At 37.6% G+C, this 27,043-nt stretch overlaps 1 protein-coding gene across 11 annotated transcripts in view; it reads right to left on the reverse strand.

The window, feature by feature from the left end:
* Window positions 1-27,043, reverse strand: part of TSGA10 (testis specific 10) — a 204,421-nt gene that overhangs the window by 41,818 nt on the left and 135,560 nt on the right. For 10 of the 11 annotated variants that reach the window (XM_064371406.1, XM_064371410.1, XM_064371411.1 and 7 more), the window contains one exon: window positions 3,968-4,177. In XM_064371406.1, the coding sequence (XP_064227476.1) occupies window positions 3,968-4,177 (210 nt within the window). Of the gene's footprint in view, window positions 1-1,688; window positions 3,138-3,967; window positions 4,178-27,043 lie in introns of those variants that run through there. The other variant, XM_064371408.1, reaches the window with a different exon arrangement.

The raw sequence follows: 27,043 nt of genomic DNA on the forward strand, positions 1-27,043 counted from the left end.
GCAGAGTTTTTGAGTTATGAGAGCCACATTTCTTTTAGAAAATGTCACCACTAGCAACACATTTCTAGTGCTAGTGTCACCACTAGCACCACTAGTGACACAGAATGGGTCTCAAAACATGCTTACTTGTGTGACATATACAACCTGCTCAACAAACTCCATCTATCACTTCAGGGGAGAATGACAACTGTGTTCAAGTCGGCAGATAAAGTGATTGCATTCAAAACTAAACTGCTATAATCCCAGCATGCTGGGAGGCTGAGGCAGGCAGATGACTTGAGGTCAGGAGTTCAAGACCAGCCTGGCCAACATGATGAGTCTTACTAAAAATACAAAAATCAGCCAGATGTGGTGGCAGGCATCTGTAATCCCAGCTACTTGGGAGGCTGAGGAATCACTTGAACTCAGGAGGTAGAGGTTGTAGTGAGCCGAGATCACGCCACTGCACTCCAGCCTGAGTAACAAAGTGAAAACAAAATGAAACAAAACAAAAACAAAGCCAAACTGGAATTTTGGGGGCAACGAGTGAACACTGGGATTTTTGACATGTTTCAAACATTAGCAGAGATTTTGAAAGAGGCTGAGCCAGGGCCTTCTTTCTCCCAGCTGGTGCATGATCACCTATCTCAGCTTTCAAAAGAGTTTGAGCATTACTTCCTAATCACAAAACACCCCCAAACTTGGAAAGAATGGATCCACAATCCATTTGTGAGTATGCCAGGTGAATCAATTTTGTCCATGCTAGAAGAGGATGAACTGCCTGAGATGCAAATGATGATGGCTTTAAAAGTATGTTTGAGACAACTTCAAATCTCCAGATGTTCTTGATTAAAGTCAAGCCTGATTATCCTGATATTGCCACAAAAGCACTGAAAAGGCTGCTTCCATTTCCAATATCCTATCTTTGTGAAGCAGAGTTTTCTTCAGTGACAGCAACCAAGGCAAGATTATAGACTGGACATAAGCAACACCTTTTGGGTGTCACTGTCTCCCAACACCCCCAGATGGGACTATCTAGTTGCAGGAAAACAATCTGAGGGCTCCCAGTGATTTTACATTATGGTGAGTTGCATAATGATTTCATTATATACTATAATGTAATAATAACAGAAATCAACTGCACAATAAATGTAATGCTCTTGAATCATCCCAAAACCATCCCCTGCCCGCCCCCACACCCAGTCTGTAGAAAAACTGTTTTCCATGAAACTGGTCCCTGGTGCCAATAAAATTGAGGGCCACTGTGATAAAGAACTAGTATCTAGAATATATAAAGAACTCTCCATACTGAACATTAAGAAAAACATCTATCCAATGAGAACATGGATAAAAGACAAAGAGACGTTTCACTGTAGAAGATAGAGAGATGACAACCACACAAAGAGAATTTCAAGTTCATTAGTCATTAAGGAAATTACACATTAAAACTACCACAATAAAGTAGTACACACATTTCAGAATGGCTAAATTAAAAAATAGGGGCAACAACAAATACTGGGAAGGATGTGGAGAAACTAGGTCACACATACACTGTTGGTGGGAATGCAAAATGGTATAGACACTTGGTAAGACAGGTTGGCACTTGGTTAAAAAATTAATCATGCACCTAACATAGGAATCCAAAATTACGCTCCTGGACATTTACAGAGAAATGAAAACTTATGCTCATACAAAAACCTAGACACAAATGTTTATAATAGTTTTATTTGTACTATCCAAAAACTGGAAGTAACTCCGACATTCTTCAGTGGGTAAATGGTTAAACCAACTGTGTTACACCAATAGGATGAACATTACTCGGTAATAACAAGGAATTATTGTAATACTCTGTAATAAAAAGGAACTATTGATACATTAAACAACCTACATGAATCTCTAGAGAATTATGCTGAGTGGAAAAAGTCAATTCCCAAAAGGTTACATATTGTATTATTCCATTTATATAATATTCATGAAATGGCAAAATTACAGAAATGGAAAACAGATTAATGGTTGCCAGGGATTATGGAGGGTTTAGGAATAGAAGAGAAGTAGACAGGGCTACAAAAGGGCATCACAATGGTTCCTGTGATGGAAATGGTCTGCATCTTCCTGAATCAATGTCAAATATCCAATATATTATAGTCTTGCAATATATATAATTTTGTAAGATATTACCATTGGGCAAAACCAGGTAAAGGTTACACAGGATCTCTCTATATTGTTTCTTATGATTGCATGCAAATCTACCATTATCTCAAAATCAAGAGTTTAATCTAGAAAAAAATTATGAGTGCCTCCTATATACAAAATACAGCTTAAGAAACACAAAAATAAATAGGATGGTTGAGATTGTTGCTTTGAGGAGATAAAGATACAAACATAAATAACCAAATTCCAAAGCAAAAAAAAAAATTAATGTCAGGGTAATTTAAAGCCCTTTGGGAACAGGAAATAAGCCACAAAACTTGGAGTAAACATCTTTAATTTTTTTTAGTTAATATAAATCATTATCAAGATTTATATATAGTTTTACTAAGGGCAATGATTTCAAAACTTTAAGAGGATTACCAGAACATACCCTACCTGGTCATAGTGTATTTTTTAATAAGCTTTGGTGTATGTTCTGGTATTTCTACTTCATATTGTGTCAGTTTGAGTAACATGTAAGACTTTTCCAATTTAAAAACATCAGTAAAAACGTTTATAGGACGTATTGTTTGAATTTTTATAGTGACCACCTATTCTTGAGTTACTGTCATCATTAAAAGGTTCTTACTTAATAAAAAATAATTTGAAGAGTGAAAATTCCAGCATATACCACTTCATTAAAACATTAACAGTGGTTCTGACAGAAACAAATTAGATACATGATTCTCAAATACATCATCCAACTGCAGACTAACAAAAGGTTCGGCCGGGCATGGTGGCTCACGTCTGTAATCCCAGCACTTTGGGAGGCTGAGGTGGGTGGATCATGAGGTCAGGAGATTGAGACCATCCTGGCCAACATGGTGAAACCCCGTCTCTACTGAAAATACAAAAATTAGCTGGGCGTGGTGGTGCGTGCCTGTAATTCCAGCTACTTGGGAGGCTGAGGCAGTGAGCCAAGATCGTGCCACTGTACTCCAGCCTGGCGACAGAAAGAGACTCCATCTCTAAATAAATAAATAAAATAAAAGGTTCAATAGGGTTTGGTAATAACAGAAATTTAAACATGACTAAAATTTGCCACTATTTCAAATACACTATCCATCTTCTATACATACCCCTTTAGGATTCCAGCTCTATCTCTCCAGTCACTTCCTCCCGTGCACGCTACACTAGCCATTAAAAGTACTTGTTATTTACTCAAGAATCTATATATACTTCCATACCCTTGCCTATGTTGTTTTCCCTGATTGGGATGCCTCATTCCTTTAGAGCTCAGCAGTACCTCCTTGTGTACTCCTCCCTGGGCTGAATAGAAATTTCCTCTATAAAGCTTTTAGTATCTCTTAACATATCATTCATTACAAATTATTTGCATGTCAATGGGAAATCCCTGAGGACAGAAACTTATATCTTTTGAAAATTATACTCCCAGTGGCAAGTACAGTGTCAGGCACAAAGTAGATACAATCAACTGAGTTACAGTTAAAAGAATCTGGCCCATTAGTAAATAAATTTAGTGTAAAAGAGTATCATTAAAGTTAAAGTTTAGCTGAATAAACCTCAACCTCATGGTTCTTTGCTGATTGCTATGTCAATGTGTTTTATGATTCTTCTGGCTAAAAGTAAATGCAAATTACACGCTAAAAGAAGAGTTTCTGTTACAGTCTTAAGTTGTTTGGAATATAGCTGTCATAAACTAATCTCTTAGACTTCTAAAATAAAATCTAAGTTCAAAGATATTTCTTGATGTAATATTACATAAAAAAGAATTTATTTTCCCAAAATTATGCTAACTTCACAGTAATAGCAATTTTTAAAAAAATGTATTACATACCATTTCTATTTCTTGATCTTTAGCAACCAGCTGTTGATTAAGAAGTTCTTTGCTTGAATCGAGTTTAATGCAGAGTTCCTTAGTAGAAGACAAATCTGCAAGAGCGGACACTTTTTCAAACTGAACCTTCTGAAGCTCCTCTTCCATTTTTACAACAGACTTATATAAGGTAGAAATCTGGGACTTGTAAGACCTTTCTGCATTTAAGTGCTGCAACAATAAAATTATATATTATATAGATATATAATTTAAATTTAATGTAATTAAAATTATATATATAGATATGTATACATATATATTAAACTGGAAGAAAACTACAACATGGAAAACAAAGTGGGGCAAATCTCAGAGTAGTGCACTTAAGAGTGTATGAAGTTTTAGATAATATAGGTGGTAACAATATGTACAAAACACTCTAAGAAAGATAAATTCAAGTTTTGATTTTTTTGTCTACATAAAATCCATGAGCGGGGTGGTCAACTGGTCATTCTTTTTAACGTACTCAAAGAAAAAAAAAAAAAGCTTTTCCACTTAAAATTCTCCAGCCCCAAAGCTAGTTGAGATATATCATCTGACCAACAGTTCTATCTATATTAGCCACTGCTTCAATTATTTTATAATACACATGCTATCGTTGTTAAAAACAAAAATGCTAGCCACTGTTTTATTCACAACACCTGTTTCCAAATTCTTGACAGGCATGTCGATTTCAATCATAATGTTATAAAATGAGAACTGATAACTGTTTAACACTTACTAATACCTCGGAGAGAAAAAGACTAAGGGCAAGTATAAATTATGTATACATCCACATTATAGGAAATAAGAGCATGGTTTTTAAAACTACGAGATACAAGTTACATAAATGCTTTCAAATGTTCAAGATAATTCCACCCCCACCCTTTTCTTTCAGAAAAAAATGTCTTATGTAAGTGCACTGCCACCTACAGAGAAGTATTTGTTTGCTATAATGTGAAGACAAGGAGAACTGAGAAGCAAAGAAATTTATGTGTTTTTACAAGTAATTTTATAAGTGTAAAGCACTACAATTTGCTCCCATTATAAGTTATTTGGCCATAATTCACTCCTACTTTTTCTCTATCTCTTCCCTTCCTTCCTCACTCACTCTTTCTTACTTATTCTTCAAGCCAACTTTTTATCCATCTTTCCATCCACCCACCCATTCATCACATATTTTTGAATATACTCTGTGTTCTAGTCACTAAGTCTAGGTGCACATTCAATGGTAAGTGGTATCTGCTCTAATAAAACATCTGGACTACTAGAGGAGACATATATCAATCAAATAATGATACAGTTAACTATATAAATATACATAAAGAAAATATTTCTGGAGAAAAAGTTGTAACAAAGAAAACTGAACCAGACACAGTAGTTCATGCCTGTAATGCCAACACTTTGCAAGGCTGAAGTAAGAGGATCACTTAGGGTCCAGAGTTCGAGACCAGCCTGGGCAACACAGCAAGATCCATCTCTAAAAAAAAAACAAAAAATTAGCCACAGAGGGTCACACATGCCTGTAGTCCTACCAATTCAGGAGGCTAAGGCAAGAGGATTGCTTGAGCCCAGGAGTTCAAGACTGCAGTGAGCAATGATGGCACTACTGCACTTCAGCCTGGGCAACAAAGCAAGACCTTGTCTTGAAAAAAAAAAAGGGGAAGAAGGAAGGAAGAAAGGAAGGAAGGAAAGAGGGAAGGAGGGAGGGAGGGAAGGAAGGAAGGAAGGAAGGAAGGAAACTGACCTAGACTGTGTCTTAGAAGTCAGGAAAGGCTTCCCTGAGTAAATGACACTTGAGTTGAGATCTGAATAGTTAGTGGATATATAGTCTGGTGGGAGGGGAGCTTCTCAAATCAAAGGAATGCTACATGCTCCAAGAACTGAGAGAAGGCTAGTGTGGCTGGAGCTCAGTCTAAATGGAAGAGTGAAAGGAGACGCAGTTGAAAAGATACACAAAACTTACAAGACAGGGCCTAGTGAGGCATGTTAAAATTTTGGTCTTTATCCTGTGTACAATGATATTCTTTCTTTTTTTTTTTTTGAGACAAGGTCTTTCTTTGTTGCCCAGGCTGGAATGCGGTGGCACCATCATTGCTCACTGCAGCCTTGAACTCCTGGGCTCAAGCAATCCTCTTGCCTTAGCCTCCTGAATAGGTAGGACTACAGGCAAGTGCAACCCTCAGTGGCTAATTTTTTGGTGTTTTTAGAGATGGGTCTTCCTATGTGCAATGAAAACCCGCTGAAAGATCTTAAATAGGAAGGTGATACGGTCAGGTTTGTTTTGAAATAATCACTCTGGATGTTTCAGGTTCTAGTAAGATGGATGCTTAAGCTAAGAGGAAAATCACCTGGATAAAACAGAATTTTTTTGGTTTTGTTTTTGCAATTCAAAGCTGAGCTTGCAGGGAAGTAAAAGAAATTCTCACTGCCCAAAACAGGGAAAATAAAACCAGAGCAGGAAGCAAATGAGCAGCCCTGAAGCTAAGGCTGAGGATAGGAAGACCTAGTATCAATGAATGGCTTATGCTTCAACATTCAAGCAAGGATAAGAGATAAGAATTTAGGACTGATGGAGAGTTAGAAATGAGACATTTACATAATCTGGGATCCTTGAAGCCTATATACTAAATGAATGGAGGCTCTAGTAGAAAAATCCACTTACTCCCACAGAGAGACTGCAAAAACTTATCTTCACCCACACTCTAGATAGGAAAAAAATTTCTTCTGTAAGAAACTGAAACCTTAGGTGTGACTTCACTCAATTTTAGAGTCTGACTTTACACTTCCTATCCTCAATTCCAAACTTTAACATGAAGTTTGACCCAAGTCCATGAGAATACTTAGTAGAAATAATCCATCCTCCTAGAGGGACATTACCACACCCAGGCCACACAAGACTCCCCCAGAAGGGGAAAACATTTGCTTAACAAGAGCTTATGGCTGGGCGCGGTGGCTCAAGCCTGTAATCCCAGCACTTTGGGAGGCCGAGGCAGGTGGATCACGAGGTCAACAGATCGAGACCATCCTGGTCAACATGGTGAAACCCCATCTCTACTAATAAAAAAAATTAGCTGGGCATGGTGGGCGCGTGCCTGTAATCCCAGCTACTCAGGAGGCTGAGGCTGGAGAATTGCCTGAACCCAGGAGGCAAAGGTTGCGGTGAGCCGAGATCGCGCCATTGCACTCCAGCCTGGGTAACGAGCGAAACTCCATCTCAAAAAAAAAAAAAAAAAAAAGAAGAGCTTATAATCAGCTGGGCGTGGTGGCTGACACCTATAATTTCAGCACTTTGGGAAGTTGACGCGTGCAAAATCATGAGGTTAGGAGTGCGAGACCAGCCTGACCAACATGGTGAAACCTTGTGTCTACTAAAAATACAAAAATTAGCTGGGTGTGGTGGTGTGCACCTGTAATCTGAGCTACTCAGGAGGCTGAGGCAGGAGAATCACTTGAACCCAGGAGGCAGAGGTTGTGGTGAGCTGAAATCATGCCACTGCACTCTAGCCTGGGCAACAGAGTGAGACTTTGTCTCAAGCAAAAAAAAAAAAAAAAGAAGAAGAAGAAGAGCTTATAATCAAGAACAGTTTCTATTAAGTGATAAACTTGATCCATTTGAATTTGTACTACTGGTACATTTCTTTGTGTACACCTGGAACACAGAGAACACAGAGCAAGATGACCATATGCTGGCCATAACACAAGTCTCAGTAAATGTAAAAGACTGGCAAATCAATAACTATAAAGAGCCACTTTCAAAATGCTCCAAATATTGAAAATTAAGCAATAGTACAAAATATTAGTACAATTTAAAAGTATTTTGACATAAAATAAAATGAAAACACAACATATCAAATGTGTAGAATGGAAATTCCATTTCTGGTATGGCAATATGAGAAATTCCATGAAACCATTCCCTAATGAAGCTAGTGAAAATTATTTTTAAAAACTCTAAATTGCCTATAAATGCTCTCTGGAAATCATGAGGACATACAGGAGATAAAGGGACATTTACTCAAGAAAATCTACTAAAATTCACTAGGAAGAGTAAAAGTCTGTGGCATCTGCTCCCTCTTCTCCCACTCCCAGCTCAGCTAATTGAAACACCACTCCAGATGGGAACAGCTAAGAAGAGACGGCTCATTCATTCCCCAGCTCCCAGTCAAGGTTTACAATATTTTCCCAGAAGGGGTAGGTAAGAGCATTACTCATCCTGCTCCCACCTACTCATTTCAGAAGCTAAATTCTTGACATGTATGACTGAGAGGGTGGGGATCCCTTCTGCCCCCACACATGGAATGGGGGATCTATCTTATGTGTGACACTGAACATAGTGGAGCTTAACAGCTGGGTGTAGTGAGGAAGAGAGACAGTCAAAAAGGGCCTTGCTTAAAACTACTGCCATCCCAGGGTGTCCGTGAACATACTCAAGGCTGAATCCTCTGAGGAGCAACATCACAGGCTTCACACTGCAGAGGGGACAACAGACTGCATCAGTAACTGAATCAGTTACTAAGCATATAAGCAAACAGGCTTCTAGTTTCTGTTTCAGTATGTAAAGAACTTAAAAGTCATCACTCCCAACCTCATAACAAGAAAAAAGCTGAACAACTGAAATTCAACAACTTTTCTTAGATCCATCAGATCTAAGGAATACTACTTTAAATATAATGACATAGAAAAATTAAAAAGGAAAAACATATACCATTTAAATAAATAAGGACAAAGAGACAACTGTTGCCCAGTAAAATGGAGAGAAAGGCAAATACAGAGAATCACAGCTTACTAGGAGCAGAAGGTATTGCTGGAGTTAGGAGCTGGTAGAATAAGTAAAAAGAGTGAGTAATTCCTGGAGACTGAGCATGGACTTGAGAGATAAAAACTCCTGGGGAGCCAGCCTTAGAGGGCCCCACTTTCATTAGTGTTATCTCCAGAGGCCTCAATAGGTTTTCAAGGCAAAGATCAGAGAAAAATCCCCTCATGCTTCTGGCAAGGTGAGGGGGTAAGTAACCTTTTTAAAATAAGTCCAGAGCATTCTGTTCCAAACAAAGATCTGCCCTTAAGGGAAATGATTTTGCCAGATGCTAACCAACATGGTTTTAACAGATCTTAACTGATGTGCAGACAGGGAAACATCCAATTCAGATCTCTTCTGCCTTTCTCTCTCACCTAATAAGGAAAAAATGCTGAGAAACATTTGTAATGGTCACAGTCAACTAAAACGTATTCCCTCTAAAACACTGAGACCAAATCACAGGACTACAGCATGCTACTCCTCCACCCACATTTTACCATCACATCAATAAGGCTCCTGTATAATAATGGAATTACAGCTGAAAGAATTGCAAGGCTATGATTCTATTTAAAAGGAGTCTCTAGAGAAACCCAGAGACAACAGGGGAGACAAAATTAGAAACCCAGAGGAAATGTCAGCCTCTGATACATATAGCTACTGTAAACAATAAACTACCTAACCCCTAGTCAGATAAGTATAAGAAGAAAGCAGCAAAACCAGACTTGTATATGGCAGATATTTTGAAATTATCAGACCGGGAATTTAAAATAACTATGATTAATATGCAAAGAGCTGTAAGGAAAAAAGTGAACAATATCCAAGAACAGATAGGAGAAAGATGAAAACTCTAAAAAAAAGGGCTTAAAAGGAAATTCTAGAAACTCAAAACACTGTAACAGAAATAAAGAATGCCTTAGGTGAGCTCATCAGCAGACTGAATACAGCCAATGAAAGCATCAGTGTGTTTGAAAATAAGTCAACAGAAACTACAAACTTCCCAAACTGAAAAGCAGAAGAAAAAAAATGGTGTTATCTTGCTCTCTTCACAATCTTTGTAAGCCAAGACAGGTTTTTGAGTTGAGGTGTGCTGGTGCGTGGGGTTTATGTGATACCACATTCTAGAACAGAAATAACTGGGTGCATTTTGTGGGACCTGAGGCACCCTAAAAGGGCCCCTTGGTAGGGGAGGACTCCCTGCAGACAGGACGTAAGATGACATGGCCAGGCTATCCAGTAAAGAGAGCCCAGCAGGTAGCACAGAGAAGGCTGGTCAGCTGTCTGGGGCTCCAACCAGACTTGAGATTTGCCTTACCTAGGTCAGGCTGCTCTTTGGCCACTGTGTTACATGGCCTGAGAGCAGCTACTTCAGTAACAGTCTCTACCATCAAGCCTGGGGGTGTAACAGGAGCGGATCTTTTACAACATTTGGGGCATGGACTTCCAAACTTCTGTCTGTGCTATACTGACTATACATACATATGTATATGTGCAAAAGTACGTATTTACCCAAAAAAGGTAGTATCTGCATTGTTTTGTGAGCTTTATTTATTTATTTTAAAGTTCTGGGATACAAGTGCAGAACATGCAGGTTTTTTTCATAGGTATACACATGCCATGGTGGTTTGCTGTACCCATCAACCTGTCATCTACATTAGGTATTTCTCCTAATGCTATCCCTCCCCTGGCCCTCCCACTGCCTGACAGGCCCCAGTGTGTGATGTTCCCCTCCCTGTGTCCACGTATTCTCATTGTTCAACTCCCACTTATGAGTGAGAACATGTGGTATTTGGTTTTCTGCTCTTGTGTTAGTTTGCTAAGAATGACAGTTTCCAGCTTCATCCATGTCCCAGCAAAGGACATGAACTCATCCTTTTTTATGGCTGCACAGTATTCCATGGTGTATATGTGCCACATTTTCTTTATCTAGTTTATAAAGAGGGTGGGCATTTGGGTTGGTTCCAAGTCCTCGCTATTGTAAATAGTTCTTCAATAAACATATGTGTGCATATGTCTTTATATTAAAATGATTTATACTCCTTTGGGTATATATCCAGTAACGGGATTGCTGGGTCAAATGGTATTTCTAGTTCTAGATCCTTGAGGAATCATCACACTGTCTTCCACAATGGTTGAACTAATTTACACTCCCACCAACAGTGTAAAAAACGTTACTATTTCTCCACATCCTCTCCAGCATCTGTTTCCAGACTTTTTAATAATCACCATTCCAACTGGCATGAGATGGTATCTCATTGTGGTTTTGATTTGCATTTCTCTAATGACCAGTAATGATGAGCTTTTTTTTTTGTATGTTTGTTGGCAGCATAAATGTCTTCTTTTGAGAAGTGTGTTCATGTCCCTTGCTCACTTTTTGATGTTTTTTTTTCTTGTAAATTTGTTTAAATTCCTTGTAGATTCTGGATATTAGCCTTTTGTCAGATGGATAGATTGCAAAATTTTTCTCCTACTCTGTAGGTTGCCTGTTCATTCTGATGATAAGTTTCTTTGCTATGTAAAAGCTCTTTAATTAGATCCCATTTGTCAATTTTGGTTTTTGTTGCTATTGCTTTTGGTGTTTTAGTCATGAAGTCTTTCCCCATGCCTATGTATTAGAATTGTCTTGGCTATATGGGCTCTTTTTTGGTTCCATATGAAATTTAAAGTAGTTTTTTTCTAATTCTGTGAAGAAAGTCAATGGTAGCTTGATGGAGATAGCACTGAATCTATAAATTACTTTGGGCAGTATGGCCATTTTCATGATTTGATTCTTCCTATCCATGAGCATGGAATGTTTTTCCATTTGTTTGTGTCCTTATTTCCTTGAGAAGTGGTTTGTAGCTCTCCTTGAAGAGGTCCTTCACATCCCTTGTTATTTGTATTCCTATGTATTTTATTCTCTTTGTAGCAATTTTGAATGGTAGTTAACTCATGATTTGGCTGTCATTGGTGTATAGGAATGCTTGTGATTTTGCACAGATTTTGTATCCTGAGACTTTGCTGAAGTTGCTTATCAGCTTAAGATTTGGGCTGAGATGATGGGGTTTTCTAAATATACAAGCATGTCATCTGCAAACAGAGACAATCTGACTTCCTCCCTTCCTATTTGAATATTCTTTTTTCTTTCTCTTACCTGACTGCCCTGGCCAGAACTTCCAATACTATGTTGAATAGGAGTGGTGAGAGAGGGTATCTTTGTCTAGTGCCAGTTTTCAAAGGGAATACTTCCAGTTTTTGCCCATCCAGTATGATATTGGCTGTGGGTTTGTCATAAATAGCTCTTATTATTTTGAGATATGTTCCATCAATACCTAGTTTGTTGACAATTTTTAGCATGAAGCGGTGTTGAATTATATCAAAGGCCTTTTCTGCATCTATTCAGATAATCATGTGGTTTTTGTCATTGGTTCTGTTTATATGATGGATTAGATTTATTGATTTGCATATGTTGAACCTGCCTTACATCCCAGGGATGAAGCTGACTTCATGGTGATGAATAAGCTTTTTGATGTGCTGCTGGATTCAGTTTCCCGGTATTTTACTGAGGATTTTCACATCGATGTTCATCAGGGATATTGGCCTAAAATTTTTTGTTGTTGTGTCTCTGCCAGGTTTTAGTATCAGGATGATGCTGACCTCATAAAATGAGTTACGGAGGAGTCCCTCTTTTTCTGTTGTTTGGAATAGTTTCAGAAGGAACGGTATCAGCTCCTCTTTGTACCTCTGGTAGAATTCAGCTGTGAATCATCTGGTCCTGGGCTTATTTTGGATGGTAGGCTATTAATTACTGCCTCAATTTCAGAACTTGTTATTGGTCTATTCAAGGATGTGACTACTGCCTGCTTTAGTCTTTGGAGGCTGTATGTGTCCAGGAATTTATCCATTTCTTCTAGATTTTCTAGTTTATTTGCCCAGAGATGTTTATGGTATTCCCTGAAGGGAGTCTGTATTTCTGTGGGATAAATGGTGATATTCCCTTTATCATTTTTTATTGTGTCGCTTTGATTCTTCTCTCTTTTCTTCATTAATCTGGCTAGCAGTCTATTTTATTAATCTTTTCAAAAAAAAAAACAGCTCATGGATTCATTGATTTTTTGGAAAGGTTTTTCATGTCTCTATCTCCTTCAGTTCTGCTCTCATCTTAGTTATTAGTTCTACTAGCTTTTGAATTTGTTTGCTCTTGCTTCTCTAGTTCTTTTCATTGTGGTGCTAGGGTGTTGATTTTAGCTCTTTCCCACTTTCTTTTGTGGGCATTTAGTGCTATAAATTTCCCTCTAAACACTGCTTTAATTGTGTCCCAGAGATTCTGGTATGTTGTGTTTTTGTTATCATTGGTTTCAAAGAACTTATTTATTTCTGCCTTAATTTCATTATTTATCCAGTAGTCTTCAGGAGCAGGTTGTTTAGTTTCTATGTAGTTGTGCAGTTTTGAATGGATTTTTTAATCCTGAGTTCTAATTTGATTGCACTGTGGTCTGAGAGACTGTTTGTTATGGTTTCCATTCTTTTACATTTGCTTAGAAGTGTTTAACTTGCAATTATGTAATCAATTTTAGAATAAGTGCCATGTGGTGCTGAAAAGAATGTATATGCTGTTGATTTGGAGTGTAGAGTTCGGTAGATGTCTATTAGGTCTATTTGGTCCAGAGCTGACTTCAAGTCCTGGATATCCTTGTTAATTTTCTGTCTCGTTGATCTGTCTAATATTGATAGTGGGGTGTTAGAGTCTCCCACTATTACTGTATGGGAGTCTCAGTCTCTTTAGTAGGTCTCTAAGAACTTCCTTTATGAACCTGGGTGCTCCTATATTGGATGCATATATGTTTAGGATAGTTAGCTCTTCTTGTTGCATTGATCCCTCTACCATTATGTAATGCCCTTCTTTGCCTCTTTTGATCTTTGTTGGTTTAAAGTCTGTTTTATCAGAACTAGGACTGCAACCCCTATTTTTTGTTTTTTGGCTTTCCAGTTGCTTGGTAAATCTTCCTCTGTCCCTTCATTTTGAGCCTATGTGTGTGTTTGCATGTGAGAAGCATCTCCTGAATACAGCATGCTAATTGGTCTTGACTCTTTATCCAATTTGCCAGTCTGTGTCTTTTAACTGGGGCATTTAGCCCATTTGCATTTAAGGTTAATATTGTTATGTATAAATTTGATCCTGCCATTAAGATGCTAGCTGGTTATTTTTCCTGTCAGTTGATGCAGTTCCTTCATAGTGTCAATGGTCTTTAAAATTTTGTATGTTTTTGTAGTGGCTGGTACAAGTTGTTCCTTTCCATATTTAGTGCTTCCTTCAGGAGCTCTTGTAAGGCAGGCCTGGTGGTAACAAAATCTCTCAGCATTTGCTTGTGTGTAAAGGATTTTATTTCTCCTTCACTTATGAAGTTTAGTTTGGCTGGATATGAAATTCTGGGTTGAAAACATTCTTTTCTTTAAGAATGTTAAATATTGGCCACCACTCTCTTCTGGCTTATAGCATTTATGCAGAGAGATCCACTGTTAGTCTGATGGCTTCCCTTTGTGGGTAACCCGACCTTTCTCTCTGGCTGCCCTTAACATATTTTCCTTCATTTCAATCTTGGTGAATCTGATGATTATGTGTCTTGGGGTTGCTCTTCTCAAGGAGTATCTTTGTGGTGTTCTCTTTATTTCCTGAATTTGAATGTTGGCCTGTCTTGCTAGATTGGGGAAGTTCTCCTGGATAATATCCTGAAGAGTGTTTTCCAACTTGGTTCCATTCTCCCTGTCACTTTCAGGTACACCAATCAAATGTAGGTTTAGTCTTTTCACAGTTTCGTATTTCTTGGAGGCTTTGTTCATTCCTTTTCATTCTTTTCTCTCTAATCTTGTCTGCTCTCTTTTTTTCATTAAGTTGATCTTCAATCTCTGATATCCTTTCTTCCACTTGATTGATTCAGCTATTGATACCTGTGTATGCTTCATGAAGTTCTTGTATTGTGTTTTTCAGCTCCATCAGGTAATTCATGTTCTTCTCTAAACTGGTTATTCTAGTTAGCAATTCCTCTAACCTTCTTTCAAGGTTCTTAGCTTCCTTGCATTGTGTTAAAACATGCTCCTTTAGCTCAGAGGAGTTTATGACCCACCTTCTGAAGCCTACTTCTGTCACATCATCAAACTCATTCTCCATCCAGTTTTGTTCCCTTGCTGGCGAGTTGTGATACTTTGGAGGAAAAGAGGCATTCTGTTTTTTGGAATTTTCAGCCTTTTTGTGCTGGTTTGTCCTCATCTTTATTGATTTAGCTACCTTTGGTCTTTGATGTTGGTGACTTTCAGATGTGGTTAATTGTGGACTTCCTTTTAGTTGATGTTGATGTCATTTCTTTCTGTTTGTTTTCCTTCTATCCCTTCCTTTGTTAGTTTTCCTTCTATCCCTATTTCCTTCTATATTCCTCTGCTGCAGGTCTGCTGGAGTTTGCTGGAGTTCCACTCCAAACCCAGTTTGCCTGGGTATCACCAGTGGAGGCTGCAGAACAGCAAGACTGGTGCCTGTTCCTACCATTGGAAGCTTCATCCCAGAGGGGCACATGCCAAGTGCCAGCTGCAGTCCTCCTGTATGACATCTCTGCTGTCCCCTGATGGGAGGTGTCTCCCAGGCAGGAAGAACGGGGGTCAGGGACCCAACTGAGGAGACAGTCTGTCCCTTAGAAGAGCTCAAGCATTTTGCTGGGAAATCCACTGCTCTCTTCAGAGCTGGCACAAAGGAACATTAAAGACTGCTAAAGCTGCACTCACAGCTGCTACTTCCTGCAGGTGCTCTGTCCCAGGAAGATGGGAATTTGATTTATAAGCCCCTGACTAGGGCTGCTGCCTTTCTTTCAGAGATGCCCTGCCCAGAGAGGAAGAATTTAGAGAGGCAATCTGGCTACAGCAGCTTTGTAGCTGAGGTGGGCTCTGCCCAGTTCCAACTTCCCTGTGGCTTTGTTCACACAGTGAGGGGAAAACCACCTACTCAAGCCTCAGTAATGATGGATGCCCCTTACCCCACCAAGCTCCAGCATCCCAGGTCGATTTCAGACAGCTGTCCTGGCAGCGATTATTTCAAGCCAGTGGATCTTAGCTTGCTGGGCTCTGTGGAGGTGGGATCTGCTGAGCTAGACCACTTGGCTATCTGGCTTCAGCCCTTTTTCTGGGGGAATAAATGGTTCTGTCTCTCTGGTGTTCCAGACACCACTGGGGTATGAAAAAACTCCTGCAGCTAGCTCCATGTCTGCCCAAACAACCTCCAAGTTATGTGCTTGAAACCCAGGGCCCTGGTGGTGTAGACACCCAAGGGGGGAATCTCCTGGTCTGCAGGTTGTGAAGACCATGGGAAAAGTATAGTATCTGGGCTGGAGTGCATGGATCCTCATGGCACAGTCCCTCACAGGTTCCCTTGGCTAGGGGAGGGAGTTCCCTAACCCCTTTCACTTTCCAGGTGAAGAGATCCCCCAGCCTGTTTCTGCTCACCCTCTGTGGGCTGCACTCACTGTCTAACCAGTCCCAATGAGATGAGCTGGGTACCTCAGTTGGAAATGCAAAAATCACCCATCTTCTGCATTGATCTTGCTGGGAGCTGCAGACCGGAGCTGTTCTTATTCGGTCATCTTGCCAGCCACCTTTTTTTTATTTTATTTTATTTATTATTTTTTTTGGAGACAGAGTCTTACTTTGTCGCCCAGGCTGAAGTGCAGAGGCACGATCTCAGCTCACTGCAACCTCCACCTCCCAAGTTCAAGTGATTCTCCTGCCTCAGCCTCTTGAGTAGCTGGGATTACAGACATGCACCACCATGCCCAGCTAATTTTTTTTTTTTTTTTTTGTATTTTTAGTAGAGACAGGGTTTCACCATGTTGGCCAGGCTGGTCTCAAACTCCTGACCTCAGGTGATCCACCCTCCTTGGCCTCCCAAAGTGCTGGGATTACAGGCATGAGCCACTATGCCTGGCCACATTCTTTATTTTGGAAGATTGAGAATAACACATGTTCTAGCAACCAGATGTCATATTTAACAACCAAAACTTCAAAGTAGGCATTAAAAATATGTTCAAGGACCTAAATGATACATGATTAATGAAGTAAAGGAAGATATAATGACAATGTCTCATCAACTAAAGACTATCAAAAAAGATATGGAAATCCTTTTTAAAAAATGGAATGTCTAAAACTTGAAATTACAATAATTGAAATGAAAAAATTTCCCAGAGGGTCTCAGCAGTAGATTCTGAACTGAAGGGAAACACTCTGTAAATCTGAAAAAGGTTGATGGAGATTATGCAATTTGATGAAGAAAGAAAAGCAGAATGAAGGAAAATTAACAAACCTCAGAAAAATGTAGGACACCAACTTACATATAATGATAGTACTATAAGGAGAGGATATATATAGAGAAAGCGGTAGAAGAAATAATCAAAAAAATAGTGGCTGGAAATTTCACGGAAAATTCCAATCTTCACATTTAGGATGCTCAATAAATAAGTAGGATAAAGGCTAAGAGAGCTACAATCAGATATATAATTATAAAAATGCTGAAAGCAAGAAAAATATCTTGAAAGAAGTAAGGGAAAATGCCTTGTCAATTGTACAGGAACTCCAATAATATTAACAGCTGACTTCCAAGTGGAAACAATGGAATCCAGAAAGCAGTGATCTAACATATTCAAAGAGCTCGAAAAAATAAAACAACCCAATATACCAAGAAACCTTGTCAACCAAGAAGCCTACACCCAGGAAAGCTATCTTTCAGAATGAAGGAAGAATACATTCCTAGAGAAACAAAAAGTGAGAGCATACCTTGTTAGCAGATCCACCATATAAGAAACACTAAAGGAAGTTCTTCAAACTGAAAGTAACTGATCACAGCTGATAATTCAAAACCACACACAAAAAGCAAAGAGCAATAAAAAAGTAATTATGTAATTATAAAAGACAGTATAAATGTGTATCTCTTTTCCATCTGAACTGATTTTAAAATCAATTATATAATATTATATAAGATGATACAAATATAATTGTACTATTGGTCCTATAGCATATAAAATATATTTACCAATAAAAGCACAAAGAATGTAGGTGAGAGCAAAGCTTTATTGTACTAAGGAAATGAAAAGAGACTAATGCAAAGCCAAAGTAACAATGAAGACTCCTAGAAACAAGAGGGCAGGGGAAAGCTAACATAACAAAAATCTATATATAGTTGCCCTCATTTTTCCTCTCAGCTTTTTAAAAAGACACACAATTGTATAAAGTTAGAATAGCAACAATGCATTGTTGTGTAGTATACAGAAGTACAGGTTGAGCATCCTAATATGAAAATCCAAAATAATCCAAAATCGGAAACATTTTGAGTACTGACATGATATTAAAAGGAAATGCTCATAAAGCATTTCAAATTTCAGATTTTCATATGTATTTGGAAATGCCCAACTAGTAAGTAAAATTCAAATATTCCATAATCAGAAAAAAATCCAAAATCTGAAATACTCCTGGTCCCAAGCATTCTGGATAAGGGATACTCACTTTGTAAAATGTATAACAGCAATAAAACAAGATGGAGGAAAAGGGGATAGAACTATATAAAGAGTAATAGTTCCATATTTCATTGGAATTAGACTCTGGTAAGTTAAATGCATATGGCAAACAAAAATAATTCACAAAATGCAGGGATAAAAAAAAAAAAGTCACAATTTTTTTTTTTTTTTTTTTGAGACAGAGTTTTGCTCTTGTTACCCAGGCTGGTCTTGAACTCTTGACCTTGTGATTCACCCATCTTAGCCTCCCAAAGTGCTGGGATTACAGGTATGAGCCACCGTGCCTGGCCAAAAGAATTTTTCTAATATTTTATTAGACAATATACACTTAATACAAAAGAAAACAGTAAATGAAGAACAGAGGAACAAAAAGGCATAAGTCGTATAGAAAAAAGTAAAATGGCAGATGTAAATCCAACTACAGTCTTGTGACACATATAGCGTTTTGGTCAATGATGGACCAGCACACGTGATGGTGGGCCCATAGATTACATCATATTTTTACTGTACCTTTTCTATGTTTACATACACAAACACTTATCATTGTATTACTATTGCCTATGTATTCAGTACAGTAACATGTTGTACAGGTTTGTAACCTAGGCACAAGAGGCTATTCCATACCTTTAATATACCATCTGGGTTTCCTATTATACCATCTAGGTTTCCAGAAGTATACTCTATGATGTTCATACAACAAAATTGCCTAATGTCCCATTTCTCATAATATATTCTCATCATTAAGAGAGACATGACTGTATATCAATAATATTAAATGTAAACTGATGAAGCAATTTAATCACAGAAGTGAAAGACTAAGTAAATAAACAAGGTTCAACTATGTGCTGTCTACAAGAGACATACTCTAGTTTTCAAAGTCAAATAGATTGACACTAAAAGGATAAAAAATGTATCATGCAAAGAACAACATAGGAAAGCTTAAGTGGTTGTGATAATATCAGAGAAAACAGACTTTTAAAAAATGTTACTAAAGATAAAGAAGGACATTTTACCATGATAAAAGGTCAATCCATCAGAAGTGCATAACAATATATGTATATATGAACTCAGTAACAAAGCACTAAGTAAATGAACAATAAACTGACAGAAATGATGGGAAAATGATAAAATTCAAAGCTAATATTCAGATTTCAATACCTCACTTACAATAATGTTACCAAAATAGGCAGAAGAGAACAGGTAAATAGAAGACTTAAACATTATTATAAACAAATTAGACATCGCAAACATCCATAGATCACTTCAGCAAACAAAGTAGAATACACGTTTTTTTTTCAAGTATACATGAAACATTCTCTAGAATAGACACTACATTGGGCTATAACACAAAATCAAGAAATTTTTTTTAAACTGTAAAAATATAAAGTATGTTTTCCAACCATAATAATGGAATAAAATTATAAATGAGTAACAGAAAGGGAAACTCACAAATAGATAGAAATAAAAAATATAGTCTGAAATAACCATGGGACAAAGAAGAAATCAAAAGGAAAATTGGAAAATACTTTGAGATAACTTAAAATGAACATACAACATATCTAAACTTATGAGATGCCTCTAAAGCAGTGCTTAGAAGAAAACTGATACTGGTAAGTATCTATCTTTAAAAAGAAGAAAAATCTCAAATCAAAAATCTAACTTCTTAAGACACTAAAAAAGAAATGCAAACAAAATCTAAAGCAAGCAGAAGGAAGAAAAATAAAAATATAAAGTTTAGAGCAGAAATTATAATAACAAAGACTAGAAAAATAGTAGAAAATATCAATGAAAGTAAGAGTTGATTTCTGAAAAGATAAAACTGACAAAACTTTAGCTAGACTGAGAAAAAAGAAGTCTCAAATAAATACAATTATAAATGAAAGAAGAGACACTACAAGAAATGCAAAGGATCACGAGTGACTATTATGAATAATTATATGCCGACAAATTGGATATCCTAAAAGAAATGGATAATTCCTAGAAATATACAACCTACCAAGACTGAATCATAAAAATATTTTTTTAAGTCTGAAGAGACCAAAGCAAGTAAGGAGATTAAATCAGTAAGATAAATCTGGCCATGTGCAGTGGCTCATACATGTAATCCCAACACTTTGGGAGGCTGAGGCAGGTGGATCTTTTGAGCTCAGGAGTTCAAGACCAGCCTTGGCAACATGGCCATCAAAAATTAGCTGAGCATGGTGGCACGCACTTGTAGTCCCAGCTACCTGGGAGGCTGAGGTGGGAAAATGGTTTGAGCCTGAGAGGTGGAGATTGCAGTGAGCCTCAATGGTGCCACTGCACTCCAGCCTGGGTGACAGAACCAGACCTTGTCTCAAAGATTAAATAAATAAATAACAAAGTGTATTCCTGATAGTTATTTTTTTAAAAAATCTTACATCAAAGAAAATCTCAATACCAGATGGCTTAATGGGTGAATTCTACTATACATTTAAAGAATTACCATCAATCCTCAAATTCTTCAAAAAAATTGAAAAGAAGGGAAGACTTCCAAATTCATTTTACAGGTCAGCATTATCATGATACCAAAGCAAGACAGTTTTCTACAAGAAAACTACATGCCAATATTCTTTCTAAATACAAATTTAAAAAATTGCAAAAAAAAAATAGTAGCAAACAAAATTAAACAACACGTTAAAAGGATCATACACCAGCTGGGCACAGTGGTTCATGCCTGTAACCTCAGCACTTAGGGAGGCCAAGGCAAGTGGACACAGGTCAGGAGTTCAAGACCAGCCTGGCCAACATGGTGAAACCCCATCTCTACTAAAAATACAAAAATTAGCTGGATGTGGTGGTGGGTGCCTATAATCCTAGCTACTTGGAAGGCTGAGGCAGGAGAACTGACTGAACCCAGGAAGTGGAGGTTGAAGTGAGCTGAGATCTCACCATTGCACTCCAGACTGGATGACAGAGCAACAGTCCATCTTGGACCATAATCAAGTAGGATTTATCCCTGAGATGCAAGGATGATTCAACATATGTAAATCAATCCATGTGAAAGGCCACATCGACAGAATGAAGGATAAAAATCATATGATAATCTCAACACATGTAGAAAACACATTTGACAAACATCAACATTCTTTCATAATAAACATTAAAAAACTCTAAAGAAACTAGGTATAGGGCTGGGTGCGGTGGCTCACGCCTATAATCCCAGCACTTTGGGAGGCCAAGGTGGGTGGATCACAAGGTCAAGAGATCGAGACCATCCTGGTCAACAAGGTGAAACCCCGTCTCTACTAAAAATACAAAAATTAGCTGGGCATGGTGGTGCATGCCTGTAGTCCCAGCTACTTGGGAGGCTGAGGCAGGAGAACTGCTTGAACCCAGGAGGCGGAGGTTGCGGTGAGCCAAGATCACGCCATTGCACTCTAGCCTGGGTAACAAGAGCGAAACTCCATCTCAAAAAAAAAAAAAAAAAAAAACTAGGTATAGAAAGTTATGTGCCTCAACACGATAAAGACCATATATGACAAGCCCACAGCTAACGTCATACTCAGTGGTGAAAAGCTCCAACAAAAAACAGTTCAAACTAATAAATTCAGTAAATTTTAGGATACAAAATCAACATACAAAGATTGGTAATGTTTACTGACAGATTGGGAATCAATAAAACAATCCTATTTATAATAGCATAAGAAAAAAGATACTTGTTCACTGTAAATTATAAAACATTGATAAAAAAATTGAAGAAGATGCAAATAAATGGAAACATATTTCATGCTTACAGATCAAAAGAATCAATATTGTTAATGTTCATACGACCCAAAGCAATCTACAGATTCAATGTAATCCCTATCAAAATTCCAAGACCATTTTTACCGAAATCAAAAAAAAATCCTAAAATTCATTGGAACCAGAATACATCCTTAATAGACAAAGCAATCTTGAGCAAAAAGAATAAAGTTGAAGGTGTCACACTACCTAATTTTAAAATGTACCACAAAACAATAATAATCAAAACAGAATGGTTGTGGCATAAAAAACAGACATAGACATGGACGGAACAGAATAGAGAGCCCAGAAATAAATCCATTCATTTACAGTCAATTGACCTTTGACAAAGGTGCCAAGAACATGCAGTGGAGAAAGGGCAGTCTCTGCAAATGATACTGGGAACACTGCCTATGGAGAAGAATGAGATTGGACCCTTATCTCACCATATATAAAAATCAACTCATAATGGATTAAAGACTTAAATTTAAGACCTGAAATGGTAAAACTGCTAGAAGAAAATGGAGAGGAAATGCTTCTTGACATTGACCAGGGTGGTGATTTTTTTGGATATGATGCCAAAAGCATAGGCTTCAAAAGAGAAAACAGAGAAATGGGGTTGGATCAAAGTAAAAAGCTTCTGCACAACAAAGGAAAAGTGTGAAGAGAAAATCTACAAAATGAGAAAAAAAATTATAAATGATACATCTGATAAGGGCTTACTATTCAAAATATACAAGGAACTTAATAGCAAGAAAACAAATAACCCAATTTAAAAATGGGCAAAGAGCCTAAATAGACAGTTCTCAAAAGAAGTCATACAACTGGTCATCAGGTATGTGAAAAAACACTCGACATTGGTAATCATTAGGGAAACATTGCTAATTATTAGAGAAATGCAAAGTAAAACCACCTCACACCTGTTAGAATGGCTATTACAAGAATGACGAAAGATAAATGTTGGTAAGGATATGGAGAAAAGGAACCCGCTGTACACCATTGGTAAGAAAGTAAATTAGTATAGCCATTATGGAAAACAGTATAAAAGTGTCTTTTAAAATTAAAAACAGAATTACTATATAATCCAGCAATCCCACTTCTGGGTGTACATTCAAAGGAAATAAAATCAGTATGTCAAAGAGATATATGCATTCCCATGTTCACTGCATTATTTTGAGTATGACTTCTTTTAAGAAATGTCTATTCAGGCTCTTTGCCTATTTTTAAATTGCCAAGATATGAAATCAACCTAAGTGTTCATCAGTGGCTGAATGGATAACAAACTTGTGGCATATAGATATAAAATGAAATGCCATTCAGCCTTAAAAATAAGGAAGTCCTGCCATTTGTGACCACATGGATGACCCTATAGTTTCATTATGCTAAGTGAAATAAGCCAGGCACAGTAAGACAAACACTGTTTGATCTCACTTATATGTGCAATCTAAAAAAGTTGAACTCACAGAAGCAGAGAGTAGAATGCTGATTACCTGGAGCTGATAGGGCAAGGTGAGGTGAGAGAAAATTACAGTTAGAAGGAAAGAATAAATTTTGGGCTGGGTGCAGTGGCTCATGCCTGTAATCCCAGCACTTTGGGAGGCCGAGGTGGGTGGATCACGAGGTCAAGAGATCGAGACCATACTGGTCAACATGGTGAAACCTCGTCTCTACTAAAAATACAAAAAATTAGCTGGGCAGAGTGGCATGTGCCCGTAATCCCAGCTACTCAGGAGGCTGAGGCAGGAGAATTGCCTGAACCCAGTAGGTGGAGGTTGCGGTGAGCCAAGATCGTGCCATTGCACTCCAGCCTGAGTAAGAAGAGCAAAACTCCGTCTCAAAAAAAAAAAAAGAAAGAAAGGAAGAATAAATTTTGGGGATAATAGTTAATAATAATGTACTGTACATTTAAAAATTAGTAAGAGGGTAGATCTTAAATGTTCTTACTACAAAATAATGACAAGCACATTAAATGCTGGATATGTTAATTAGCTTGATTTAATCATTTCACAATTTATACATATATTAAAATATCACATTGTACACTGCAAATACATACAGTTTTTTATTTGGTAGATTATACCTTAATTATACCTTAATAGAACTGGCAGGGGAATAAAGCCAGGCAGAGTTCCTACTGCCAGAAAGAGAGAGAGAGAGAGAGAGAGAGAGAGAGAGAGAGAGAGAGTAGGAAATTAACGAAATAGTCAGGCATAGTAGTTCACACCTGTAATACCAACACTTTGAAAGGCTGAGGTGGGAAGATCACTTGAGCCCAGGAGGTCGAGGCTGCAGTGAGCCATGATTGCCCACTGCATTCCAGCCTGGGCAACAGAGCAAGACCCTGTCTCCAATTACCAAAAAGAAAAAAAGAAATTACTGAAAAAAAAAAAATAGTCAACATAACCAAGTTAGTTTTTTAAAAGATCAACTAAATTGACAAGTCTGTAGCTAGACGGATCTAGAAAAAACAGTCAATTAATAGAATGAGAAATGAAATAATGTAGTAATGCAGTGCTTACATACTGCATTAGTAGTAGTGTGACCTTACTGAAATAAAAAGATCATAAAAATATACTATAAACAACTGTATGTCAATAAATTATCTTAAATGAACAAATTCCTAGAAAGCACAAACTAGTAAAACTGTCTCATGAAATATAGATTATCTGTATTAACAACAAAGAAAGTGATTAGTAATTTTAACATTTCCCATAAAGTAATTTTAAAAATTTCTGGCCAGGCCTAGTGGCTCACAGCTATAATCCCAGGACTTTAGGAGGCTGAGGTGGGGGGATCACAAGGTCAAGAGATCTAGACCATCCTGGCCAAAATGGTGAAACACTGTCTCTACTAAAAATACAAAAATTAGCTGGGTGTGGTGGCGCACACCTGTAGTCCCAGCTACTTGGGAGGCTGTGGCAGAAGAATCACTTGAACCAGGGAGGCAGAGGTTGCAGTGAGCTGAGATCGTACCATTGCACTCCAGCCTAGTGACAGTGAGACTCCATCTCAAACAAAAAAATTTCCCATAAAACTTCTCTACCAGATGGCTTTACTGGTAAATTTTACCAAACCTTTAAAAAAGAATCAATGCCAATTATATACAAACTCTTTTGAGAAACAGAAGAGAAGGAAACATTTCCTAACTCATTCTATGAGGCCCGTCTCACTCAGATATCAAAAACAGACATGTTATATGAAAAGAAAATTACAGACACTCCTAAAAATACAGACACAAAATCCTTCACAAAACAAGTAGAAAACCAAATCCAGCAACATAAAAAATAATTATATACCGTGACCAAGTGGGATTTATCTAAAAATGCAAAGTTGACTTAGCATATGAAGATCAATTAAGGTAATATACCATATCTATAAAACAAAGAAAAACTACCTGATCATCTCCATAGACACAGAAAAAGCATTTGACAAAATTCAACACCCTTTTTGATAAATACACTCTCCAAAGTAGGAATCGAAGGGAATTTCTTCAACCTCATAAAGGCTATCTCTTAAAAAACTAACAGCTAACATCACACTGGATGGTAAAAGATGAAATGTTTTCCCCCTAAAATCAGGAACGAGATAAACATGCTCCTTCTGGTCCTTTCTATTCAACACTGTACAAGAAGTTCTAGCCAGGGTAATTAGGCAAGAAAATAAAATAAAAGCCATCCAGATTGGAAAAGAAAAAGTAAAAACTATCTCTATTCACAGATGACATGATCTTAGATATAGAAAACCCTAAAGCATTTGCTAAAATTGTTTAGAATTAATAAATAAATTAAGCAAGGTTGCAGGATACAAGATCAATATACAAAAATAATTGTAACTTTAAACACTTGCAATGGATAATCTGAAAACAAAAATAAGAAAACAATTCCATTTATAGTTGCATTAAAAATAATAAAATACTTAAGAATAAAATTAACACAAGAAGACCTAACTTACACTCTGAAAACAACAAAATATTGTTGGAAGAAATTAAAGATCCAATGAATGAAACTACACCTTGTGTTTATGGATCAGAAGAATTAATATTGTTAAGACAACTATATTCCCCAAATTGATCTACCAGTTCAGCATAGTCTCTATCCAAATCCCAGGTGGCTTCTTTGTAGAAATTGCCGTTGATCCTAAAATTTATATGAAAATTCAAGAGACTCAGAATAGCCAAACAATCTTGAAAAATGAAAACAAAGCAGGAGCACTTTCACTTTCCCATTTCAAAACCTACTAGAAAGCAATAGTAATTATGCCAGTGTGGTACTGACATAAGGACAGACATATAGATCAATGAAATAGAATTAAGAGTCTAGAAGAAGCCCATGTTTCTATGATCTATTGATTTCTGATAGAGGTGCCAAGACCATTCAAAGGGAGGGTGGGGGCCGGGGGAGAAATAGTCTTTTCAACAAATGTTACTAAAATAACTGGATAGATACATGCAAAAGAATGAATTTGGACCCTTACTTCACACCATGTGAAAGAAAATGAACTAAAAATGCATCAAAGATCTAAATGGAGGATTTGGTGGTGATAAAGGGTAGAGTGACTCTTTTCAAAGTGATGAAAAAATTTTTTTAATTGTATTTTAAGCTTTGGGGTACATGTGCACATCCTGCAGGGTTTTTGCATAGGTACACATACGCCATGGTGGTTTGCAGTCTCCGTCCCCCATCGGCTACATCAGGCATTTCTCCCAGTGTTTTCCCTCCCCAGCCTCCCTGCCCCCACACTGTCCCTCCCCTAGTCCCCCACCCCCTAACCTACCCCAGTGTGTGATATTCCCCTCCCTATGCCCACATGTTCTCATTGTTCAACACCCGCCTATGAGTGAGAATATGCGGTGTTTGGTTTTCTGTTCTTGTGTCAGTTTGCTGAGAATGATGGTTTCCAGATTCATCCATGTCCCTAAAAAGACAAGAACTCGTCATTTTTAATGGCTGCATAGTATTCCACGGTGTATATGTACCACATTTTCTTTGTCCACTCCATCAC

The sequence above is a fragment of the Aotus nancymaae genome, unplaced genomic scaffold (genome assembly GCF_030222135.1).
Source record: "Aotus nancymaae isolate 86718 unplaced genomic scaffold, 86718_ANA_hifiasm-v0.15.2.pri h1tg000131l, whole genome shotgun sequence".
Lineage (NCBI taxonomy): Eukaryota > Metazoa > Chordata > Mammalia > Primates > Aotidae > Aotus > Aotus nancymaae.